Source organism: Anomaloglossus baeobatrachus, chromosome 6 (assembly GCF_048569485.1).
Source record: "Anomaloglossus baeobatrachus isolate aAnoBae1 chromosome 6, aAnoBae1.hap1, whole genome shotgun sequence".
Lineage (NCBI taxonomy): Eukaryota > Metazoa > Chordata > Amphibia > Anura > Aromobatidae > Anomaloglossus > Anomaloglossus baeobatrachus.
Genome location: NC_134358.1, coordinates 563,092,881 through 563,116,834, shown reverse-complemented (window position 1 = coordinate 563,116,834; position 23,954 = coordinate 563,092,881). Strand labels below are relative to the sequence as shown.

At 47.6% G+C, this 23,954-nt stretch overlaps 1 protein-coding gene across 1 annotated transcript; it reads right to left on the bottom strand.

The window, feature by feature from the left end:
- Positions 1-357: 357 nt before the first annotated feature.
- LOC142243642 (uncharacterized) lies at positions 358-23,346 on the bottom strand. Its single transcript, XM_075315751.1, has 7 exons — positions 23,164-23,346; positions 21,795-21,874; positions 17,677-17,754; positions 16,194-16,304; positions 8,219-8,875; positions 7,126-7,188; positions 358-1,486 (listed from the first exon to the last, which is right to left on the bottom strand). The coding sequence occupies exons 2-7, from the start codon at positions 21,859-21,861 to the stop codon at positions 753-755; spliced, it is 1,710 nt and encodes a 569-aa protein (XP_075171866.1). The 5' UTR covers positions 21,862-21,874; positions 23,164-23,346; the 3' UTR covers positions 358-752.
- Positions 23,347-23,954: the final 608 nt, after the last annotated feature.

The following is a 23,954-nucleotide window of genomic DNA, read 5'->3' as shown; positions in this document are numbered from 1 at the left end:
GGTGTGATTCAAGCTTTTATATCTTATTTCAATTTTTTAAGCTTTTTTTGTATTTTTACTCTTTTTTCATGGGAATTGAAACATTTGATCTCTTGTTGTATATTGTGATAGTAAAATTCGCGGTCTCCTATGAGGCACAGACTGTGGCTGGACCCACCAGGAGCAGTAAGATGGTGCCCCATCGGCATCCAGTGATCGCTGACGGGCGCCGGAACGTCACATGACGGAATTATTGGACTTTGGGAAGGGGTTAAACCTCTAGGATTGCAACCATTGCTATTACAGTATATGTTGTATCTTTACAGAGGAGAAGTTAAGGCATCAATATGAACACCGATATGCAATATATTCTATAGATAAGAGACACGTGATAGATTTATTGTAATCTCACGATTAGCGCCAATAAAAAATAAAGACATGAAGAAACCAAAGCTCGTGGTCCTCGGATGTGACACGGGGCGGCTCTAGGCCGCTTCGCCTTGTCTCCAGTGTTTGTTGCCTATTTACTCTGCTACGTTAGGGCATTACTGGCTCCAGCTTGGCTGCGCTGCCCACTGGAATCTGAGGTAGTCAGAAATCCACCACATTGTTGCTTTGTTCCACAAACTTTACACTGCAGCTCTGCTTTTCCTGACTGGCTGCTGAGTCTGAGCACAAGCTCTCCTCCAGCTCAGACTGGAGTCAGCGCATGGAGAGCTGCTTATAACCCCCCGTCAAGGATATACTGGAAAGGATCAGATCGTAATGAGCAGTCAGTGTTTTTTCCAAGGCTGGGCTTGTAAAGCCGGGGCCACCTTCCATCTTTGGCTGCTTGGGTTGACCTCTGAGGAGGTGGATGATGCAGATGCTGGTTCTGCAGAACCCGCCGGAGACAATGATGTTGAGTCAAACATGGCCGGCGTCTCTAATATTTGGCTGGGGTTGGTTTGGGCTGCGGGTTGTTTGGGTGACAATGCAGGAGACGCCATAGGACTGACAGTGGGGGCCGGCTGTAGGGCTTTTATGGCTTGTACAATGGCCCCGTAGAACTGTTTGGTGTCGCTCATGTAGTTCTGGAACATGTGATTGAAGTGTGTTTGGTTCATGTGTATCTGCTGCACGTGGGAATTTAACTCCCGCACCTCCGAGGCCAGACCCTCCAGCTGCTGCACCACCCTGGCATTCCCTTCCACCATGTTTTCTCGCAGCTTGTGCAGTTCGGCGTTGTGGACTTGTTTCAGGTGGTGGAGGCTGCGGGCATGTTCGCCCTGCAGCTGCTGATAATGCTGGTCAGCGATTGACGACTCGGGACAGTCTGTCATATCCAGGGGGGCAGGTAATTTGTACTCGGGCTCGTGCTCAGCACCATTCATTCCATCCGGGGCTGCTGGGGTACAGGGAGCTTCTTCCTCCGACCATTCCCCGATAAGGTGAATGTCCGCCGGTGAGGACGCCTCGTCGTAGTCAGAGACAGGGTCACACATCGGGGCTTGGATCATCTGAGAAGCTATAAAGAACAAGTAAAAGATTTGATTAAATCAGTGGTGACTTAAAGGGGTATTCCCATCGCCAAGATACTATCCCAATATGTAGTAGTTATAATAATCTTAGCAAATATCTCCAATTAGAAATGTAGTATAGTTCTCCTGATTAGTCATGTCTCTAACCTCATGTGCAGGGCATTGCAGGACCTTAGGTATCCATGGTTACGACCACTAGAAGCTAACTACATAACTAACTCTCACTAGCTGAGTGGACGTAACCATGGATACCTAAACTGCACATGAGGTAAGAGGCGATATCAGGGAAACTATACTATATTTCTAATTGGAGATGTTTGTAATATTTATTATTATTATTATTCTTAGTATTATTACACCTACTGCATATTGGGACAGGATCTTGAAAACATTTTCATCCCAAACTACACTCAAGTAGAAAAAAAAGACTTTGCTTACAAGTGTCCAGTGTATATTTTAAACATATATTAATTTATGATATAACCCGTTAATATACTATACTAGCTGTAGTACCCAGCGTTGCCCAGGATAGTAACTATGGGGTACTCTACACGTTGCGACATCGCTAGCATCAGCTAGCGATGTCGAGCGCGATAGTACCCGCCCCCGTCGCACATGCGATATGTGGTGATAGTTGCCATAGCGAACATTATCACTATGGCAACTTCACACGCACATACCTGGTCGGCAACGTCGCGGTGACTGCCGAACAATCCCTCCCTCAAGGTGGAGGGGCGTTCGGCGTCACCGCGACGTCACTAAGCGGCCGGCCAATAGAAGCGGAGGGGCGGAGATGAGCGGGAAATAACATCCCACCCACCTCCTTCCTTCCGCATTGCCTGTGGACGCAGGTAAGGAGATGTTTCTCGCTCCTGCGGGGTCACACACAGCGATGTGTGGTGCTGCAGGAACGAGGAACAACATCGTAACGACATTATGAAAATGAATGACGTTACACAGATCAGCGATTTTTGACACTGATGCGCTCGTTCATCGTCGCAACTAGGATTTACACGTTGCGATGTCGTTACCGGCGGCGGATCTGCGTCACTAACGACGTGACCCCGACGATATATCGGTAACGATGTCGCAACGTGTAAAGTACCCCTAAGTCTCACTCTCTTCCCCCCTCACTCTCTTCCCCCCTCACTCTCTTCCCCCCTCACTCTCTTCCCCCCTCACTCTCTTCCCCCCTCACTCTCTTCCCCCCTCACTCTCTTCCCCCCTCACTCTCTTCCCCCCTCACTCTCTTCCCCCCTCACTCTCTTCCCCCCTCACTCTCTTCCCCCCTCACTCTCTTCCCCCCTCACTCTCTTCCCCCCTCACTCTCTTTCCCCTCACTCTCTTTCCCCTCACTCTCTTTCCCCTCACTCTCTTTCCCCTCACTCTCTTTCCCCTCACTCTCTTTCCCCTCACTCTCTTCCCCCCTCACTCTCTTCCCCCCTCACTCTCTTCCCCCCTCACTCTCTTCCCCTCACTCTCTTCCCCTCACTCTCTTCCCCTCACTCTTCTTCCCCTCACTCTCTTTCCCCTCACTCTCTTTCCCCTCACTCTCTTCCCCTCACACTCTTCCCCTCACACTCTTCCCCTCACACTCTTCCCCTCACACTCTTCCCCTCACACTCTCCTTCTTTCTCTCTCTCTATCACTCACTCCCACACCCTCTTTCTCCCACTCTCCCTCTCTCTCCCACTCTCCCTTTCACCACGAAAATCATACTAAATGACACATAAGCTTCTTATACTAAGAATGTCCTTCATTGCCTATAGCAAGCGATAAGAACTCCTATTAATGACCTGTAGCAAAATAGAAGCAGAGCTGTGATTGGTTGCTATAGGCCACCTGATAAATATCCAGGATAGCTGTCAAAACAGACAATATATTACCTCACACATCCAAACAGTAAGTAAGCTTTTTGGGGGCATAAATAACTGTAAAGCGCGGGGTTAAAATGTCCCCTCAAAACATAGTCTATGACATTCCCTGAGTCACATGAGGCGTCTGTGCAAGATTCTGTGATTGTAAATGCAACGGTGCGGATTCCTCTAGTGTACACACATACACACACACACACACATACATACACATACTCATACATACACACACACATATACATACAAACAAACATACACATACATACATACACACACATATACATACACATACACACTCATACATACATACTCATACATAAATATACACACATACACACATACATACACACATACATACACACACACACACACACACATACACATACTCATACATACACACATACAAACACTCATACTTACACGTACATACACACATACATACACACATGCATACACATACACACACATACACACATGCATACACATACACACATGCATACACATACACACATACACACACATACATACACACATACACACACATACACATACACACATACAAACACTCATACTTACACGTACATACACACATACACATACATACACATACACACATGCATACACATACACACATACACACACACACACATACACACATGCATACACATACACACATGCATACACATACACACATGCATACACATACACACATACACTCATACACACACACATGCATACACATACACACACATACTCATACATACACACACACATACTCATACATACACACACACATACAAACACTCATACTTACACATACATACACACATACACTCATACATACACACATGCATACACATACACACATGCATACACATGCACACATACATACACTCAGTTTTATATATTAGATTATATATCATGATCCCATATTAATTTGTTGTTAGTAGTCATTGCCTGATATTTTATATAATTATATATACACTATTTCAATTTGACATAAGTATATGTAGTTTTGGTTGTGAAGTTCCCCTCTTTCTGTTTTTGTTTTTGTTTGCTTTTTTTTTTTCATTGGGGGATTTCTTTATAATTATTTTTTTTTTAATCCTGTATTACATTTTTGTATTGGAATATAGATTATACTGTGTGTAAAAAATGCTGCACAGTAAGAATGTTTTCCTACATAAAAATAAATTATTAACAATTATATCAATTAAAAAAAATGCAACGTGAATGAACAAAGGAGAAATCGAAATCCCATCAATATTTGGTGACCGCTGTTTGACTTCAGAACATCATCAATATTTTTGAACAATACCTGGCATTGTAGGATTATAGTCGGGTTTCTGAGTAACCAATTATACCAAGCAGGTGATAATAATCATAATTTTCATGTGTTGGATGAAACACATTCATTTAACTGAAACAGAAACAGTCAAGTAGGAGGCTTAAACTGGGTGAGAAACAGCCAAACTCTGCAACAAAAGTGAGGTTGTGGAAAACAGTTTCATGTCACAAGTCATCCACCATTGTAAGCCTGAGCACAAGGTAGTTACACTGCATCATCCAGGCGTCTCCCAGTCATGGACTTCACAGTAGACCGAGGGTTCAGGATGAGTTGCTCAAGCCCTTTTAAAAAGGCACCAAGAAATGGGCAACATTGAGGATCGTAGATGAAGTAGTCAGCCAAGGAAACTTAGTGCAGCAGATGAGACACTTCATGTTACTTCCCTTCAAAATTAGCCGATGTCCAGCAGTGGCATCAGCTCAGAACTGCCAGCAACCTGCGGGACCATCTACATCTGCTGGCCAGAGCAGTCTGTCCAGAAACCGTCTTCATGAAATGGAGTTAAACCTTCTACATGCAAACAAGAACATGGAATTTAACTGCGCAGGAAAACAGAGGAACCGGGGCACAGAGAAATGGCCGCAAGTGCTCTGGACAGATGAAAGAAAATGTAAAATATTGGGCTGTAAAAGGAGGTTTGTTCCCAAAGGGTTGGAGAGTGTCACAATAATCTGCAAAAACAGTGGAGTACGGTGGAGGGTCCTAGAAACATGGCTGGAAGCAACGGGCGGTCACTGAATACGGAGGACGGAGGAGACGAGTGGTCACTGAATACGGAGGATGGAGGAGACGAGCTGTCACTGAATACGGAGGATGGAGGAGACGAGCTGTCACTGAATACAGAGGACGGAGGAGACGAGCTGTCACTGAATACAGAGGACGGAGGAGACGAGCTGTCACTGAATATTGAGGACGAGGGAGACGGGCGGTCACTGAATACTGAGGATGGAGGAGACGGGCAATCACTGAATGCTGAGGACACGGGAGACAGGTGATCACTGAATACTGAGGATGAAGGAGACGGGCGGTCACTGAATACGGAGGACGAAGGAGACGGGCGGTCACTGAATACTGAGGACGGAGGAGACGGGCAGTCACTGAATACTGAGGACGGGGGAGACGGGAGGTCACTGAATACTGAGGACGGAGGAGACGGGCAGTCACTGAATACTGAGGACGGAGGAGACGGGCGGTCACTGAATACTGAGGACGGAGGAGACGGGCAGTCACTGAATACTGAGTATGGAGGAGACGGGTGGTCACAGAATACTGAGGACGGAGGAGACGGGGGGGGGGTCACTGAATACTGAGGACGGAGGAGACGGGCGGTCACTGAATACTGAGGACGGAGGAGACGGGCGGTCACTGAATACTGAGGATGGAGGAGACTGGTGGTCACTGAATACTGAGGACAGAGGAGACTGGTGGTCACTGAATACTGAGGACGGAGGAGACTGGTGGTCACTGAATACTGAGGATGGAGGAGACTGGTGGTCACTGAATACTGAGGACAGAGGAGACAGGCGGTCACTGAATACTGAGGACGGAGGAGACGGGCGGTCACTGAATACTGAGGATGGAGGAGACTGGTGGTCACTGAATACTGAGGACGGAGGAGACGGGCGGTCACTGAATACTGAGGACAGAGGAGACTGGTGGTCACTGAATACTGAGGACGGAGGAGACGGGCGGTCACTGAATACTGAGGATGGAGGAGACTGGTGGTCACTGAATACTGAGGACAGAGGAGACAGGCGGTCACTGAATACTGAGGATGGAGGAGACGGGAGGTCACTGAATACTGAGGACAGAGGAGACAGGCGGTCACTGAATACTGAGGACGGAGGAGACTGGTGGTCACTGAATACTGAGGACGGAGGAGACGGGCGGTCACTGAATACTGAGGACAGAGGAGACTGGTGGTCACTGAATACTGAGGACGGAGGAGACGGGCGGTCACTGAATACTGAGGATGGAGGAGACTGGTGGTCACTGAATACTGAGGACAGAGGAGACAGGCGGTCACTGAATACTGAGGATGGAGGAGACGGGAGGTCACTGAATACTGAGGACAGAGGAGACAGGCGGTCACTGAATACTGAGGACGGAGGAGACTGGTGGTCACTGAATACTGAGGACGGAGGAGACGGGCGATCACTGAATACTGAGGACGGAGGAGACGGGCGGTCACTGAATACTGAGGATGGAGGAGACGGGCGGTCACTGAATACTGAGGACGGAGGAGACTGGTGGTCACTGAATACTGAGGACGGAGGAGACTGGTGGTCACTGAATACTGAGGACGGAGGAGGCGGGCGGTCACTGAATACTGAGTAATCTTTTGCACAGAGCTGTGCCTCTAGAATCGGTTCACAACATATGTATGTAACAATGGGGGTCTCACCTGAGGTATCGATGATGGGGACCCAGGAGGAGCACTGCTGAGGCGTTGACTTGGCAATGGAATCTGAAAAGAATGAAATCATTATTTTCAGGGGGATGCACTGCAAAAGGGGGACATTGTGACTACATGAGGAATCGGGAACTTGTATGAGCATCATGGGGGAAAGAAACACTGGTATAACTGGGGGAGTGAGAAGTGTACGGCATGCTGTAATTACTGGGGCGGGAGGGGTGTGCTGTAATTACTGGGGCGGGAGGGGTGTGCTGTAATTACTGGGGCGGGAGGGGTGTGCTGTAATTACTGGGGCGGGAGGGGTCTGCTGTGATTACTGGGGCAGGAGGGGTCTGCTGTTATTACTGGGGCGGGAGGGGTCTGCTGTTATTACTGGGGCGGGAGGGGTCTGCTGTAATTACTGGGGCGGGAGGGGTGTGCTGTGATTACTGGGGTGGGAGGGGTCTGCTGTAATTACTGGGGCGGGAGGGGTCTGCTGTAATTACTGGGGCGGGAGGGGTCTGCTGTAATTACTGGGGCAGGAGGGGTCTGCTGTAATTACTGGGGCGGGAGGGGTCTGCTGTAATTACTGGGGCGGGAGGGGTGTGCTGTGATTACTGGGGTGGGAGGGGTCTGCTGTGATTACTGGGGCAGGAGGGGTCTGCTGTGATTACTGGGGCAGGAGGGGTCTGCTGTGATTACTGGGGAGGGAGGGGTCTGCTGTAATTACTGGGGCAGGAGGGGTGTGCTGTGATTACTGGGGCGGGAAAGGTCAGCTGTGACTACTGGGGCGGGAGGGGTCTGCTGTAATTACTGGGGCGGGAGGGGTCTGCTGTAGTTACTGGGGAGGGAGGGGTTTGCTGTGATTACTGGGGAGGGAGGGGTCTGCTGCGATTACTGGGGAGAGAGGGGTCTGCTGCGATTACTGGGGCAGGAGGGGTGTGCTGTGATTACTGGGGAGGGAGGGGTCTGCTGTGATTACTGGGGCAGGAGGGGTGTGCTGTGATTACTGGGGAGGGAGGGGTCTGCTGTGATTACTGTGGGAAGGAACAGGCTGTGCCCCCATTAGTGCCCCCGTTGGTGCCCCCACGGTTGCACTCACCGGACAGCTCCAGGCTGGAGGGCTTGCATGTGTCCAGTACACGTTGCGCTGCGTTCATGGTGGTGGAGATGATCTTCTGCCGTAGGCTTTCCTCCCAGCTGTTGAACCTGATCTGCTCCGGGGGGCCTCTCCCGCCCATGCTCTGATGTTCCAGAGCCGCCATCTTGACTTTCACCGTTCGCTTGCAGTCCCCGTAGCGCTTCTTGCACACCTCGATAGTCCTGTAAGCGGCCCCGATGGTATTGACCTTATTAACCACTTCTTGCCAGAGCCGTTTCTTCCTGGTGGCGCTGCCCTTCAGGGTGGAGTACCCGCACAGCTCCTTGTAGTGGGCGAGCACGCTCTCCACCAGCACCTGGTTCTCCTCCTCACTGAACCGCTGCCCCCGCTGCCGCTCCTCCTCCACATAGGCGGCACTTTGTATCATCATCTTTTGGTCACATTGCTGGCGGTCCCTAGATACATACTGGCGCCAGCCACCCCTCTTCCTCCGTCCTGGGGTCCTCCCGATCTTCCTCGGTAGCCCGTTACACCCAGTTCTGGACGTCGTCGGTCTTCCGGACTCCTCGTTACCTGCGGACTTTGCAGGTGCCGTCTCCGGATTATATTCTTTACTGTTCTCTGCCCCCTGGTACACCGCCACAGCCTCTGTGTCAGCTGAAGAGAGGGAATGTGCAGGAAAAGTGGAGGCGAAGGGGAAAAAACACAAAAAATAGTTATTAGATGACACAAATACAATAAATCACTGGGTCAGCAAAAGTGCATGGGGACCCGGGACCCCGGAGGCAGCAGAGACCCCTATCTGGGCCCAGGGTGGTCTCGATGAGGAGTTTGCCTTGTAATCAATTTTTTTGCCTCTAGAGAAAAAATGTCAAGATCTCTGCTCACCATCAATGAATGGAAATATCCCCATTGACCTCCAGTGGCCGAAAGTCCCACTGGTGAGAGTTTGATACAATGTACCCAGTGTAGACAATCCTCAGGAGCTTTGCTACAATGTATCCGAGCACAGGAACAGATTTGTACATGGCATTTACAGGTCGGCATCCTCCATCATGTGGCTAGAGGATACAGCAATAACTAGAGACTAAAGGGGGCTTTACACGCTACGATATCTTCTTTAAAAAGTCGTCGGGGTCACGTCGTTTCTGACGCACATCCGGCCTTCTGATCAATATCTTTGTGTGTGAAACGTCCTTGCGATTGTGACCGAGCGCAAAATTGTTCAAAATCGCTCTCCGTGGAGAGCGCGTTCAAAAGTCAAAAATCGTCATAGGGCGTTTGGAATTGTTCGTTCTAGTGCTTTTATCGTCTCAAGTTGTTTAGTGTGAAGCTTTTGCCACATTAACAATATCGCACATGCGTGCGTCATCAACGACATGGTTGATCTTGAAACGTCACATTAATCCACTACACACGTGCATTGCTTGCTTAAATTAACTTGTCAGTTTCATTGGTTGTATATTGTGTATAAAGGGCGTGATTGTTGACGTGGGATAGTCGCCGATGCTTCCATCTTGAGTGGTGTCTAGATCACCTCTACGATTCTGCGTTGGTCAACTTTGTGCTCTGCATTAATTAAGGTAATTTTTTGGGTTACATGTGGATGTTATTTTCATGTAACCCAGAAAACTTTAATTTTTCTTTTAAAGTATTACTTTACAATTTTCCTATTTTTTTTGCATGCACAGAAGAGAAAGTAACCTTAAATTTAAGAACTTCATTCTTAACAACCCTTATAAAACAAATTAAAAATGCTCAATGCACAACAACACAATTTAGTATGTGCAACATTACTAACAACTGCTGCAATTGCAGTCGAAGAAATCGAGGCTCAATTAAGGCAACAAAACAAACGCCGTCGCATGTGGGCACGACAGTGGTTGTTAAAGAGGGACCAATACAGCCACATCAACCTAATACACAGTTTGCGTGAAAACAACCCACGGGATTTTCGTAACTATTTGCGCATGTCTGAGGCTACATTCCAACACCATATATCAAACGTGAGGACACGGTGATGAGAAAAGCAATTCCTGTGGAAATAAGACTTGGTGTAACGTTGCGATTTCGTGCAACAGGAAGAAGTTTAACAGATTTGCAATATTCCTCAAGCATATCACTGTCTCTGTTAAGCAGCCTCATCCCTGAAACCTGTCAAGTCATCATTGACTGTCTATGTGATTATATGCAATTTCCAAAAAACCAAGCAGACTGGCTGGCGATTGCATCGGATTTTGGAAAACGTTGGCAATTCCCAAATTGTGGCGGCGCAATAGACGGCAAACATGTGCGCATCCAGCAGCCACACAATAGTGGTTAATTTATTTATAAGGGTTATTTTAGTGTTATATTATTTGCTGTAGTAAATGCAAATTATGAGTTTCTTTATGTTGATGTATGCATAAATGGGCGGGTCTCTGACGGAGGAGCCCTGGATTATACCGAGTTTGGCCGAAGGTTAAATAATGATTCTTTATTTTTGCCATCCAATGATCAGACAATTGGACATTTGAACTTTACTTTTATAGCTGTTGAGGCTTTTCCTTTGCAAAAAAATTTAAGGCCCTATCCACATGTGAGTTTAAATGTTGAATGTCGAATTTTCAACTACCGCCTTTCCAGGGCAAGGCGTGTTGTTGAAAACGCATTTGGGATATTGTCTAGCCGTTTTCGAATTTTCCACACTTCGATTAATTTAAAACTTGATTCAATTGACCGTGTAATCCAAGCCTGCTGTGTGTTGCACAATTTACTTAGAAAGTTGGATGTTCATCAATACACACCTGCAGGCTTTGATGACACAATCAATAATCAAACAGGTGAAATCATGCCAGGTGTTTGGCGTCGGGAATCCACGTCTTTGGAATCCCTTCATCATTTACCCTTAACACATCCGGCTTTTGCTCTGCGGCACAATCCGGCACTTTGCAGGAAAACCGCAACCGTTTTTTTTTGCTGCCGGTTGCGTTTTTCCTGCATAGACTTTAATTAGTGCCGCATTGTGCCGCATGGGCTTGCGTTCGGTCCGGCTTTTACCACATGCGGCAGATTTAGCCGATGCGGCGGCCGGATGGAACGTTCCCTGGCACGTTTTTTGCTCCGGCAAAAAAAAAACGCATTGCGCCGCATCCGACCGATGCGGTGCATTTCCCAATGCATCCCTATGGATGCCGGATGCGGCGCGATGCGGCAAAAACCGCATCCGGCCGCCGCATGCGGTTTTTGCCACTGTGCATGCTCAGTAGCATGCCGCAAGCGGCAAAAACCGGACCGGCCGCATGTAAAAAACTTATGCAAAGGATGCGGTGTTTTCACCGCATCCGTTGCATAGGCTTCACAGCCGGATTGAGCCGCACTGCTCAAACCGGATGTGTGAAAGCAGCCTAAGTGGGCGTGCACGCCATGAAATTAAGTTGAATCGACAAAATTATTTGAATTATTTCATTTGATCGGGATCTGTACATTGGCAGAATGACTCAGAATAATTTTTGAATTTTGTATATAAAATTTCAAAACTAACCATAAAAAAAAAAATATTCACCTTACATGTTAGAATGTTTGTTTAAATTAGTAACTAAAAAATAATGTATATCTAAAAAAAACAATTTTTTTTTTATTTTGTTTTTTTTTTTAATATTATTGGTGAACATTAACTAAATATTTTTGAGTTCAAATATTAAATACCGGCTATTGTTTTTTTTTTTAAAAAAAAAAAAAAAACAAGTATTAGCAAATTAGGGAAAAAAAAGTGTTATTTTAAATTTAAATGAATTAATAAGCATAATTGTAATATTTTAAAAGAATCCTAAATCAAAAAATTAAAAGATATACATTAAAAATAAAAAACAATTTAATTTCACCAAAAAGGCATGTGTCTGCAGTCTATTTCTCTTGCCTTTGTGTGTTCTTTCTGCAGGTATATTAATTGAGTCTATATCTCAGGCAGTATTTGTCGAATACCTATCTCTCTGCAAAATGAAAGATGGCGAATTCTTCACGAGCAAGCATTTGGGGCCAATGTGAAATTGAATTTATGGTAGAATGCCTGGATGCATGGGACTTTGAGTGCATACGTAAATATGACAGGCCCATGGCGCATAAAAGGGCAGTATTACGCAGTGTGCAACGCGGCCTGAAAAAAAAATATGGAGTAACGCGCACCATAGTTCAAATCAGGAAAAAATGGTCTGATTTAAAGTTTAGATCTTGGAGTCGAGTTGTGAAGATACGTTCCCGATTACATAGATTAGCAGGTAATAAATTACGATTTATTTTTTTTTAGCATTGATTTTTGCATTAATGAATATATAAAAACAAAATTTTAATTACATCTTATTATAAAATTATTCTTTATTTAGCCCGGGAAAATAAAGAGCAGGATGATAATGATGATTCTGAGGCCGCTACTCATCATGCCTCAAATGTAAATGAAACGCCTCACAACACACCCAGCCCAAACATCTCAGGCAGTGAGACCAATGGGAAATGTCAATTATTTTAGCTCATTGTCAGAAAGATCATTAATTTAGACAAATGTCAAATACATTTTTTGCCATACTTGGGCTTGACTTGATTATCCTTTGTATATGACACTATCAGACTTGAACTTGGAATTAAGCTCCAGATCTTCGATCAATGAAGATGAGGATAATATATCAAGAGGTATGGTTTGTTTGTTTTTTTTATTTTTGTTTAACCCCTTCACGACCTTGGACGGATCTATCCGTCCAGGATCGTGTCCCGTTAAGCCCCGCCCCCTGCCGCGGGCAGGCGGCGTGGATCGGCACACATATCAGCTGTTTTCAACAGCTGACATGTGTGCCTGCTAGCCACGGGTGGAATCGCTTCCACCCGCGGCCATTAACCCCTTAAAATCTTGCTGCCAAAGTCTGGCAGCAAGATTTAAATGCGCGCGGCCATGTTTTTTACTTACCGCCGCCCCCACCGGAAGTCACGTGTGTTATCACGTGACTTTCGGTGGTTGCCATCGTAGCACAGGGTCATGTGATGACGCCTGCTGCTATGATGTTTCACTTTCGTTTTCCCTCGGCCGAGACCAGAGGGAAAACCAAAGTGACTGAATCTGCTGTTTACAGCTGTATAGCTGTGATCAGCAGATAGATAAGAGCGATCGGATTGCTGATCGCTATAGCCCCCTAGGGGGACTAGTAAAATAAAAAAAAAAAGTTTTAAAAAAAAACCCAAAAAACTAAAAGTTCAAATCACCTCCTTTTCCCCCCATTGAAAATTATTAAAGGGTTAAAAAATAAATAAATATACACATATTTGGTATCGCCGCGTTCAGAAATGCCCGATCAAAATATAAAATCAATTAATCTGATTGGTAAACGGCGTAGTGGCAAAAATATTCCAAACGCCAAAATTACGTTTTTTGGTCGCCGCAAGTTTTACGCAAAATGCAATAACAGGCGATCAAAACGTAGCATCTGCACAAAAATGGTACCATTATAAACGTCAGCTCGAGACGCAAAAAATAAGCCGACACTGAGCCATAGATCCCAAAAAATAAGAATGCTACGTGTTTCGGAAAATGGCGCAAATTGTGCGCCACTTTTATTAGACAAACTTGTGAATTTTTTTTAACCCCCTTAGATACAAGTAAACCTATACATGTTTGGTGTCTACAAACTCGCACCGACCTGAGGCATCACATAGATACATCAGTTTTATCATATAGTGAACACGGTGAATAAAACATCCCAAAAACTAACTATTGTGCGATCACACTTTTTTTCCAGTTTTTCCACACTTGGAATTTTTTTGCTGTTTTCCAGTACAATATATGGCACAACTTATGGTTTCATTTAAAAGTACAACTCGTCCCGCAAAAAACAAGCCCTCATATGGCAAGATTGACGGAATAATAAAAATGTTACGGCTCTTGGAAGAAAAGGAGCAAAAAACAAAAACGCAAAAACGGAAAGTGCCCGGGGGCTGAAGGGGTTAAATTAAAAAATTTAAAAAAAAAAATCTCTGTTTATCGTTAATACAGAAAGACCATCATATCAAGAAGTCCTAGAATCAGGAGTTTGTTTATTGAGATGATATTGAGAACATATGGAAATCAGCTTGCCATAAGCTTCTTTTTTTAAATGCTTGTTACTGTATGATGGGGATTTTACACGCCACAAACATTCATTTTGACGATACTCCGCAATGAAATCACGCATGAAATCCTCACTTGATAACGGCATTTTTCCTACGCATAAAAGGTTTAAAGACTTTAGAAATAAAAAAACGTGAAGAAATTCATATCTTAGCAGATACAAATTACCGTATTTTTCGCTTTATAAGACGCACCGGATTATAAGACGCACCCCAAATTTAGAAAAAAGGTAAAAAAAGAAAAATGGGGTCCGTCTTATACTCCGGTGTTCTCTTACCGGAGGGGGGCAGCAGTGGTGGTGAAGCGGGGTCACAGGAGGCACGGCGGGTCAGTGGCAGCGGGGTCCGTGGTTGCAGGTGCCGTGGCGTCCATGGTTGCAGGCGCGGTGGCGTCCGTGGTGGCAGGCGCGGTGGCGTCCATGGTGGCGGCAGCAGCGGAGGCGGGTGAGCCGTGCAGCAGGCCGGTGCAGTGAGTGTCCGCGGTCCCGGTTCAGTGGTGGCAGTGGCGGCGACTGCTCAGGTGGTGGCAGCGGCGGGGACTGCTCAGGTGGTGGCAGCAGCGGCGACTGCTCAGTGGTGGAGCAGACGGATGCGGTGTTTTCCCAGTGTGTCCGCGGTCCCGTTTCAAGTAATGGCGCCCGGAGCGACGCATGCGCAGATGGAGCTCTCATCCAAGGGCTCCATCTGCGCATGCGCTGACTCACGGAGCAGCGCGTGCGCAGATGGAGCTCTCATCCAAGAGCTCCACCGGCGCCATCATTTGAAAGTGGGACCGCGGACAACTGGTAACTTGCTGCACAGCCGCCCGCCCCGCACGCACAGAGTGGCAGCCAGCAGGCTGCCCGCCCACCCTGCGTGCAAGCGGCCGGGTACCTGTGCTTGCATGCGGTGGCAGCCGGGTACCCGTGGCTGTGTGCGGGCGGCAGTCGGGTGCTGTGTGCGGGCGGCACCTGGGTGCCTGTGTGAGGGCAGCAGCCAGGTGCCTGTGTGAGGGCGGCAGCCAGCTGCCGCCCGCACGGACACCCGACTGCCGCCCGCACACAGCACCCGGCTGCCGCCCACACACAGCCATGGGTACCTGGCTGCCACTGCACGCAAGCACAGGTACCCGGCTGCCGACTCCACACAGCACCCGGCTGCCGCCCGCACACAGCCACGGGTACCCGGCTGCCACCGCACGCAAGCACAGGTACCCGGCCGCTTGCATGCAGCCACAGGCACCTGGCCGCCCGATCGCCTCAGACAGGACCCCCCCCAGGTACCGCTATATAAGACGCACCCCCCATTTTCCTCCCAAATTTTTGGGAGGAAAAGTACGTCTTATAAAGCGAAAAATACGGTAAGTAGTAATGTTGCACCTTAGGTAAATGCATCAAATGCATTTTGAAATATAATTTTTTAGGTTATGACAGCAACATCAATTAAAAATATTTTTCCACATTAACAAAAAAAAAAAAAAATATATGAGTCATGAAACTAAGAAGACCAAAAATTTAAAATAACAATAATGTTTAGGAAGATACAATCACAACCATAAACAATTAACGACTTATGTGCGATTGTTTCGTGTGACATTATTAGATGACTAAAACTCAAATTGAACAAGGTTGATGGAAAAACATGGGCGTGGCTAATTGTTTGTCATCGCTAACGATATTGATTGAAATATCGTAGCGCGTAAAGCCCCCTTTAGAGCAGGTCACTGTCATATGATTGGATGCATTGTAGGAAAACGAGTACCCGAAAGTGTAACTGACTGCAGCACATAACACTGGAGCGGCCACCACTGGGGGGGTCGGGGGCACAATCATTCATTCCTATCCACATAATGTTAGGAGATACCCACCCAGGCTGCAGCAGGGAGCAGCGGCGCTCTCCTCCGGGGGATCACGCTTCTCTGTCCTCCACTCCTTCTCACATTTCACCTGAGGATCCCCTAGCACTGACGCCTCCTTTCCTGCCAAATGTAGAGAAGATTCTAGAATGGGTCAGTCCCTCTCCCTCCATATTACAGATCAGTCCCTCTCCCTCTATATTACAGATCAGTCCCAACATATTACAGATCAGTCCTTTCATATTACACATCAGTCCCTCTCCATCCTTATTACACATCAGTCTCTCTCCCTCTGTATTACAGATCAGTCCCTCTCTCTACATATTACAGGTCATTCCCTCCATATTACACATCAGTCCCTCTCCCTCTATATTACACATCAGTCCCTTTCCCTCTATATTACACATCAGTCTCTCTATATTACACATCAGTCCCTCTCCCTCTATATTACACATCAGTCCCTCTCCCTCTATATTACACATCAGTCTCTCTATATTACACATCAGTCCCTCTCCCTCTATATTACACATCAGTCTCTCTATATTACACATCAGTCCCTCTCCCTCTATATTACACATCAGTCTATATTACACATCAGTCCCTCTCCCTCTATATTACACATCAGTCTCTCTATATTACACATCAGTCCCTCTCCCTCTATATTACACATCAGTCTCTCTATATTACACATCAGTCTCTCTATATTACACAGTCTATATTACACATCTGTCCCTCTCCCTCTATATTACACATCAGTCTCTCTATATTACACATCAGTCTATATTACACATCAGTCCCTCTCCCTCTATATTACACATTAGTCTCTCTATATTACACATCAGTCTATATTACACATCAGACCCTCTCCCTCCATATTACACATCAGTCCCTCTCCCTCTATATTAGACATCAGTCTCTCTATATTACACATCAGTCCCTCTCCCTCTATATTAGACATCAGTCTCTCTATATTACACATCAGTCTATATTACGCATCAGACCCTCTCCCTCCATATTACACATCAGTCCCTCTCCCTCTATATTAGACATCAGTCTCTCTATATTACACATCAGTCCCTCGCCCTCTATATTACACATCAGTCTCTCTATATTACACATCAGTCCCTCTCCCTCTATGTTACACATCAGTCTCTCCATATTACACATCAGTCCCTTTCCCTCCATATTACACATCAGTCCCTCTATATTACACATCAGTCCCTCTCCCTACATATTACACATCAGTCCCTCTCCCTACATATTACATATCAGTCCCTCTCCCTCTATATTACATATCAGTCCCTCTCCCTCTATATTACACATCAGTCTCTCCATATTACACATCAGTCTCTCTATATTACAGATCAGTCTCTCTATATTACACATCAGTCTATATTACACATCAGTCCCTTTCCCTCTATATTACACATCAGTCCCTTTCCCTCTATATTACACATCAGTCCCTCTCCCTCCATATTACACATCAGTCACCCACTTTCTGATTTTTCGGCTTTTATCGGGGCGTCGTCCTCTATTTTGATCTCGATCCTCTCCAGGACCACCTCGGGGATACCTATAAATTGATAAGAGTGACTTGTGATCTTTAATTGATACAGAAGCAGGTGAAGCAGAGCGGAATATGTCATTTAAAGGGATAGTGTCATAATTTCTCCTGATAAACTGCTATCACAATAGAATTGGAACTGGAGGACAAAAGTACCACCAATCCTGTGTGTGCCATCACCAATAGAGCAGCGCATAGAAAATGACCCTTTATTCACTAAAGCGCTGTATGAGTGAGTTGTGACGAGTCCGGTGATAATGTCGCAGGCTCTCCCTCTGCTTACATCTGCTGTGCTCTGTATCATATGATGTGCTCTGCATGAGATTTCCTGGTCATATCAGATCAGATGGCAAGGGGTGATGATGAAGGACCGCCCAGCAGACACTTCACAGATGAAGGACCGCCCAGCAGACACTTCACAGATGAAGGACCGCCCAGCAGACACTTCACAGAAGAAGGACCGCCCAGCAGACACTTCACAGAAGAAGGACCGCCCAGCAGACACTTCACAGATGAAGGACCGCCCAGCAGACACTTTACAGATGAAGGACCGCCCAGCAGACACTTCACAGATGAAGGACCGCCCAGCAGACACTTTACAGATGAAGGAAAGCCCAGCAGACACTTTACAGATGAAGGAAAGCCCAGCAGACACTTTACAGATGAAGGACCGCCCAGCAGACACTTTACAGATGAAGGACCGCCCAGCAGACACTTCACAGATGAAGGACCGCCCAGCAGACACTTTACAGATGAAGGACCGCCCAGCAGACACTTCACAGATGAAGGACCGCCCAGCAGACACTTTACAGATGAAGGACCGCCCAGCAGACACTTCACAGATGAAGTGTCGCGGGCCGAGGGGACGCGCTCGCCACGCTCGGGTCCGGGGCTTCTGCTGCTGCTCGGTGGCTCGAGTGGTGGACCGGACCCGGGGACTTGAGCAGCACTCCTCGTCCACGAGTGAAAAGGGGGTGGTTTGTTTAGGGAGATAGTTCGTGACGCCACCCACGGGTCGTGGTGATAATGGGCACCACTGCTGCTGGTGACAGAGATCCCGGTAGCGATGGTAGGGAGCAGCTAGGATGTTGTCCCCTCCATGGGTAGGGGTTGGTGATCCCGGGGCCCGGTGGTGTAACGGGGAGGCTAGATGGCTGGGGTGCAGGGTTGCAGGGGCAGCGCGGCACGGTGCCGGATGGCACTGATGTACTCACTCAGGCAGTCAATGATAGAGTCTCTGGTAAACCAAACGGCCAAATGGACGGGTCCCGCAGCCGGCTGCAGTGTTGTTGTACTCTCCCCGGACGGCTGATGGTGGCTGTCTTTCCCTGCACCTGGTTAGAATGTTCTGACTCCTGTGGTTGCCCACCGGTAGTCCGCTCCCCGGTGTGTAGGTGCCGGAGGAGCCCGTTTTGCCCGCAGGCGCTGGCCCTTGGATCTCTAGCCTGTGGCGGTGGCTGTATATCCTCACGGTGTGAGCTGTTGCCTTCTATCGGGTCTTGGTTGTTGGGAAACCCCTGGGGTTCCTGTCACACTCGGATGTGACCGTTGTCGGCGGCTCCAAGCCTAGTCGGGGTCCGATGGCCCTGCCTGTGTGCTTAGCTTCACTCCGCTCCCCGGTTTGGTATCGGCGGGCCGACGCCCGACCCCGGTCCTACGGTTCTGCAGAGATCCACTAACTCCTGCAGACGGCCACCACCGTCTGCCAACCTTGCTGTTTGTGTCTGGGCCCCTACCCAGACACCTGCAGTTTCTGACCTCTCACTTTCACCTCCAAACACTAACTAACTGCTTTTCCCGCCTCCAGGACTGTGAACTCCTCGGTGGGTGGGGCCAGCCGCCTGGCTCCGCCCCACCTGGTGTGGACATCAGACCCTGGAGGGAGGCAACAAGGGTTTTTGTCTGACTGTTGTGACTGTCTAGGGGAAGGAGTGTGTGTGTTGTTATGTCTGTGACTACCTGGCTAGTCCAGAGCGTCACAGAAGCACCGCCCAGCAGACACTTCACAGATCAAGGACCGCCCAGCAGACACTTCACAGATGAAGGACCGCCCAGCAGACATTTCACAGATGAAGGACCGCCCAGCAGACACTTCACAGATGAAGGACCGCCCAGCAGACACTTCCCAGATGAAGGACCGCCCAGCAGACACTTCCCAGATGAAGGACCGCCCAGCAGACACTTCCCAGATGAAGGACCGCCCAGCAGACACTTCCCAGATGAAGGACCGCCCAGCAGACACTTCCCAGATGAAGGACCGCCCAGCAGACACTTCCCAGATGAAGGACCGCCCAGCAGACACTTCCCAGATGAAGGACCGCCCAGCAGACACTTCCCAGATGAAGGACCGCCCAGCAGACACTTCCCAGATGAAGGACCGCCCAGCAGACACTTCCCAGATGAAGGACCGCCCAGAAGACACTTCCCAGATGAAGGACCGCCCAGCAGACACTTCCCAGATGAAGGACCGCCCAGCAGACACTTCCCAGATGAAGGACCGCCCAGCAGACACTTCCCAGATGAAGGACCGCCCAGCAGACACTTCCCAGATGAAGGACCGCCCAGCAGACACTTCCCAGATGAAGGACCGCCCAGCAGACACTTCCCAGATGAAGGACCGCCCAGCAGACACTTCCCAGATGAAGGACCGCCCAGCAGACACTTCCCAGATGAAGGACCGCCCAGCAGACACTTCCCAGATGAAGGACCGCCCAGCAGACACTTCCCAGATGAAGGACCGCCCAGCAGACACTTCCCAGATGAAGGACCGCCCAGCAGACACTTCCCAGATGAAGGACCGCCCAGCAGACACTTCCCAGATGAAGGACCGCCCAGCAGACACTTCCCAGATGAAGGACCGCCCAGCAGACACTTCCCAGATGAAGGACCGCCCAGCAGACACTTCCCAGATGAAGGACCGCCCAGCAGACACTTCCCAGATGAAGGACCGCCCAGCAGACACTTCCCAGATGAAGGACCGCCCAGCAGACACTTCCCAGATGAAGGACCGCCCAGCAGACACTTCCCAGATGAAGGACCGCCCAGCAGACACTTCCCAGATGAAGGACCGCCCAGCAGACACTTCCCAGATGAAGGACCGCCCAGCAGACACTTCCCAGATGAAGGACCGCCCAGCAGACACTTCCCAGATGAAGGACCGCCCAGCAGACACTTCCCAGATGAAGGACCGCCCAGCAGACACTTCCCAGATGAAGGACCGCCCAGCAGACACTTCCCAGATGAAGGACCGCCCAGCAGACACTTCCCAGATGAAGGACCGCCCAGCAGACACTCCCCAGATGAAGGACCGCCCAGCAGACACTCCCCAGATGAAGGACCGCCCAGCAGACACTCCCCAGATGAAGGACTGCCCAGCAGACACTCCCCAGATGAAGGACAGCCCAGCAGACACTCCCCAGATGAAGGACCGCCCAGCAGACACTTCACAGATGAAGGACCGCCCAGCAGACATTTCACAGATGAAGGACCGCCCAGCAGACATTTCACAGATGAAGGACCGCCCAGCAGACATTTCACAGATGAAGGACCGCCCTGCAGACACTTTACAGATGAAGGACCGCCCAGCAGACACTTTACAGATGAAGGACCGCCCAGCAGACACTTTACAGATGAAGGACCGCCCAGCAGACACTTTACAGATGAAGGACCGCCCAGCAGACACTTTACAGATGAAGGACCGCCCAGCAGACACTTTACAGAGGAAGGACCGCCCAGGAAAAACATTACAAATGAAGGATGAGCTACTAATGAAAGATGAGCTACTAATGAAGGACTGACCATCGGACACCTCAGGGGGCATTTGCATACAGCACTAGAATGAATATAGCTTGGTTTTAAATAATGAGATTCCAACGCTTATATATAGTGCACAGCAAGACAAATTCAGCTCTGCTACATGCATCAAGCTCTGCTGTAAAACGTATATATGTGTTTATACTGTATACAATAAATATAAAAGCTCTGCTACATCTGCTCACACTAGTACCAGGTGAATATGCAGGAATTGGTGCTGCAACGTCTACACTCACGTAACAGGTTGGGGTCCATGCTGATGAAGGCCTGTGCACCTTTCATCCTGCTGAGATATGAGTGCATGATGGCCGCCCGTCTGAAAAACAAAAAGATTTCATGTAGCGACATGTGACCCCCAAAAAATGCTTTTACCAGGGGTGTAACTATTCAGGGGCCACAGCTGGAGCCAAACCCTGAAATCACAATTTAGTGTAATTAATCTTCACTGGAATGAAAGACATAAGAATAACAAGTGTCCTGGAGAGATAGATAGATAGATAGATAGATAGATGGAGAGATAAATGGAGGGAGGGATAGATAGAGGGAGGGATAGATAGAGGGAGGGATAGATAGAGGGAGGGATAGATAGAGGGAGGGATAGATAGAGGGAGGGATAGATAGAGGGAGGGATAGATAGAGGGAGGGATAGATAGAGGGAGGGATAGATAGAGGGAGGGATAGATAGAGGGAGGGATAGATAGAGGGAGGGATAGATAGAGGGAGGGATAGATAGAGGGAGGGATAGATAGAGGGATGGATAGATAGAGGGATAGATAGATAGAGGGATAGATAGATAGAGGGATAGATAGATAGAGGGATAGATAGATAGAGGGATAGATAGATAGAGGGATAGATAGATAGAGGGATAGATAGATAGAGGGATAGATAGATAGAGGGATAGATAGATAGAGGGATAGATAGATAGAGGGATAGATAGATAGAGGGATAGATAGATAGAGGGATAGATAGATAGAGGGATAGATAGATAGAGGGATAGATAGATAGAGGGATAGATAGATAGAGGGATAGATAGATAGAGGGGATAGATAGATAGATAGATAGATAGAGGGATAGATAGATAGAGGGATAGATAGAGGGATAGATAGAGGGATAGATAGAGGGATAGATAGATAGATAGATAGATAGATAGATAGATAGAGGGATAGATAGATAGATAGATAGATGTACCAGTCTGTTATGTACTGTTAATGATTGTTGTACGTATACCCTTTCACTTGTAAAGCGCCATGGAATAAATGGCGCTATAATAATAAATAATAATAATAATAATAATAGATAGATAGATAGAGGGATAGATAGAGTGGATGGATAGAGGAATGGATAGAATACATACATAGATTAGTAAACAAACTCTTCCAATGAGAAAACAAATAAATAAAAAGTATCCAGATGCTATTAAATATTCAATTGTGGCTGTTAGATTCTTTTCTTCTTTATCATTAATGCAATGCTCTGTATACGGTAGATGTGTGTATACAGTAAATATTGTGTATACTCTTCCCTCTATGGGGATTTCTTTACAAAAACAGTCTCATGAAGGGGTTAAAAAAATGGGGAGGGGATGATTGCAGAGGAATGACTCACCCAGAGACAGAGGCGGGAGGTGCTGGATGCAGAGAATGTAGGGGTGGGAGGACGGGCAGGATCCTGACAGTGTATGGTGGGGCCCTTCCTGGAGTCCTCCTGGGGCCCCACACATCAGACCCTGCGCACAGAGGAGCCGAGCATCCAGGGCAGGCAGAGGGCTTCCTGCTGACAAAGGAAGCACATCCAGAGGGAGGAGCCACAGAGTGCAGGGGGAGGAGCCTCACATAGATACATTGTATCAGCAGCACAAGGCTGAAGATTCTAACTGTAACAGCCGCAGCGTATACCCCACTACAGATCATCCCACAACCTCCAACACACCCCCAAATAATAACTGGGGGACACAGTATATGGAACATTATAGTCCAATAATTTATCAGAATTCTGCTTTGGAGCTGCATGTACCCCCTCTTGGGGCTGCACAGGTTGCACCAATAGCATGTCCACCCCTGCCGCTGGTCATCCAGACCTCCACATACACCCACTCCACCTCCAACTAGGATCAGTCAGGGGGAGATCAGCAAAATCATCTTCACATAAAGACACTCACAAACAAACCCAAAAGTGCATCTGAACACACCTGCAGTTACAGGTCAATATATACATACAAATACAGTATATAGCAGGTCAATATATACATACAAATACAGTATATAGCAGGTCAATATATACATACAAATACAGTATATAGCAGGTCAATATATACATACAAATACAGTATATAGCAGGTCAATATATACATACAAATACAGTATATAACAGGTCAATATATACATACAAATACAGTA

Excerpts from the sequence above, each read along its gene's own strand:
- LOC142243642 (XM_075315751.1), bottom strand. The coding sequence starts at position 21,861 with ATGCACTCATATCTCAGCAGGATGAAAGGTGCACAGGCCTTCATCAGC. Across the intron at positions 16,305-17,676 it reads AAAAGCCGAAAAATCAGAAA|GAAAGGAGGCGTCAGTGCTA; the intron begins GTGGGTGACTGA and ends TACATTTGGCAG. Across the intron at positions 8,876-16,193 it reads TGCTCCCTGCTGCAGCCTGG|CTGACACAGAGGCTGTGGCG; the intron begins GTGGGTATCTCC and ends CCCTCTCTTCAG.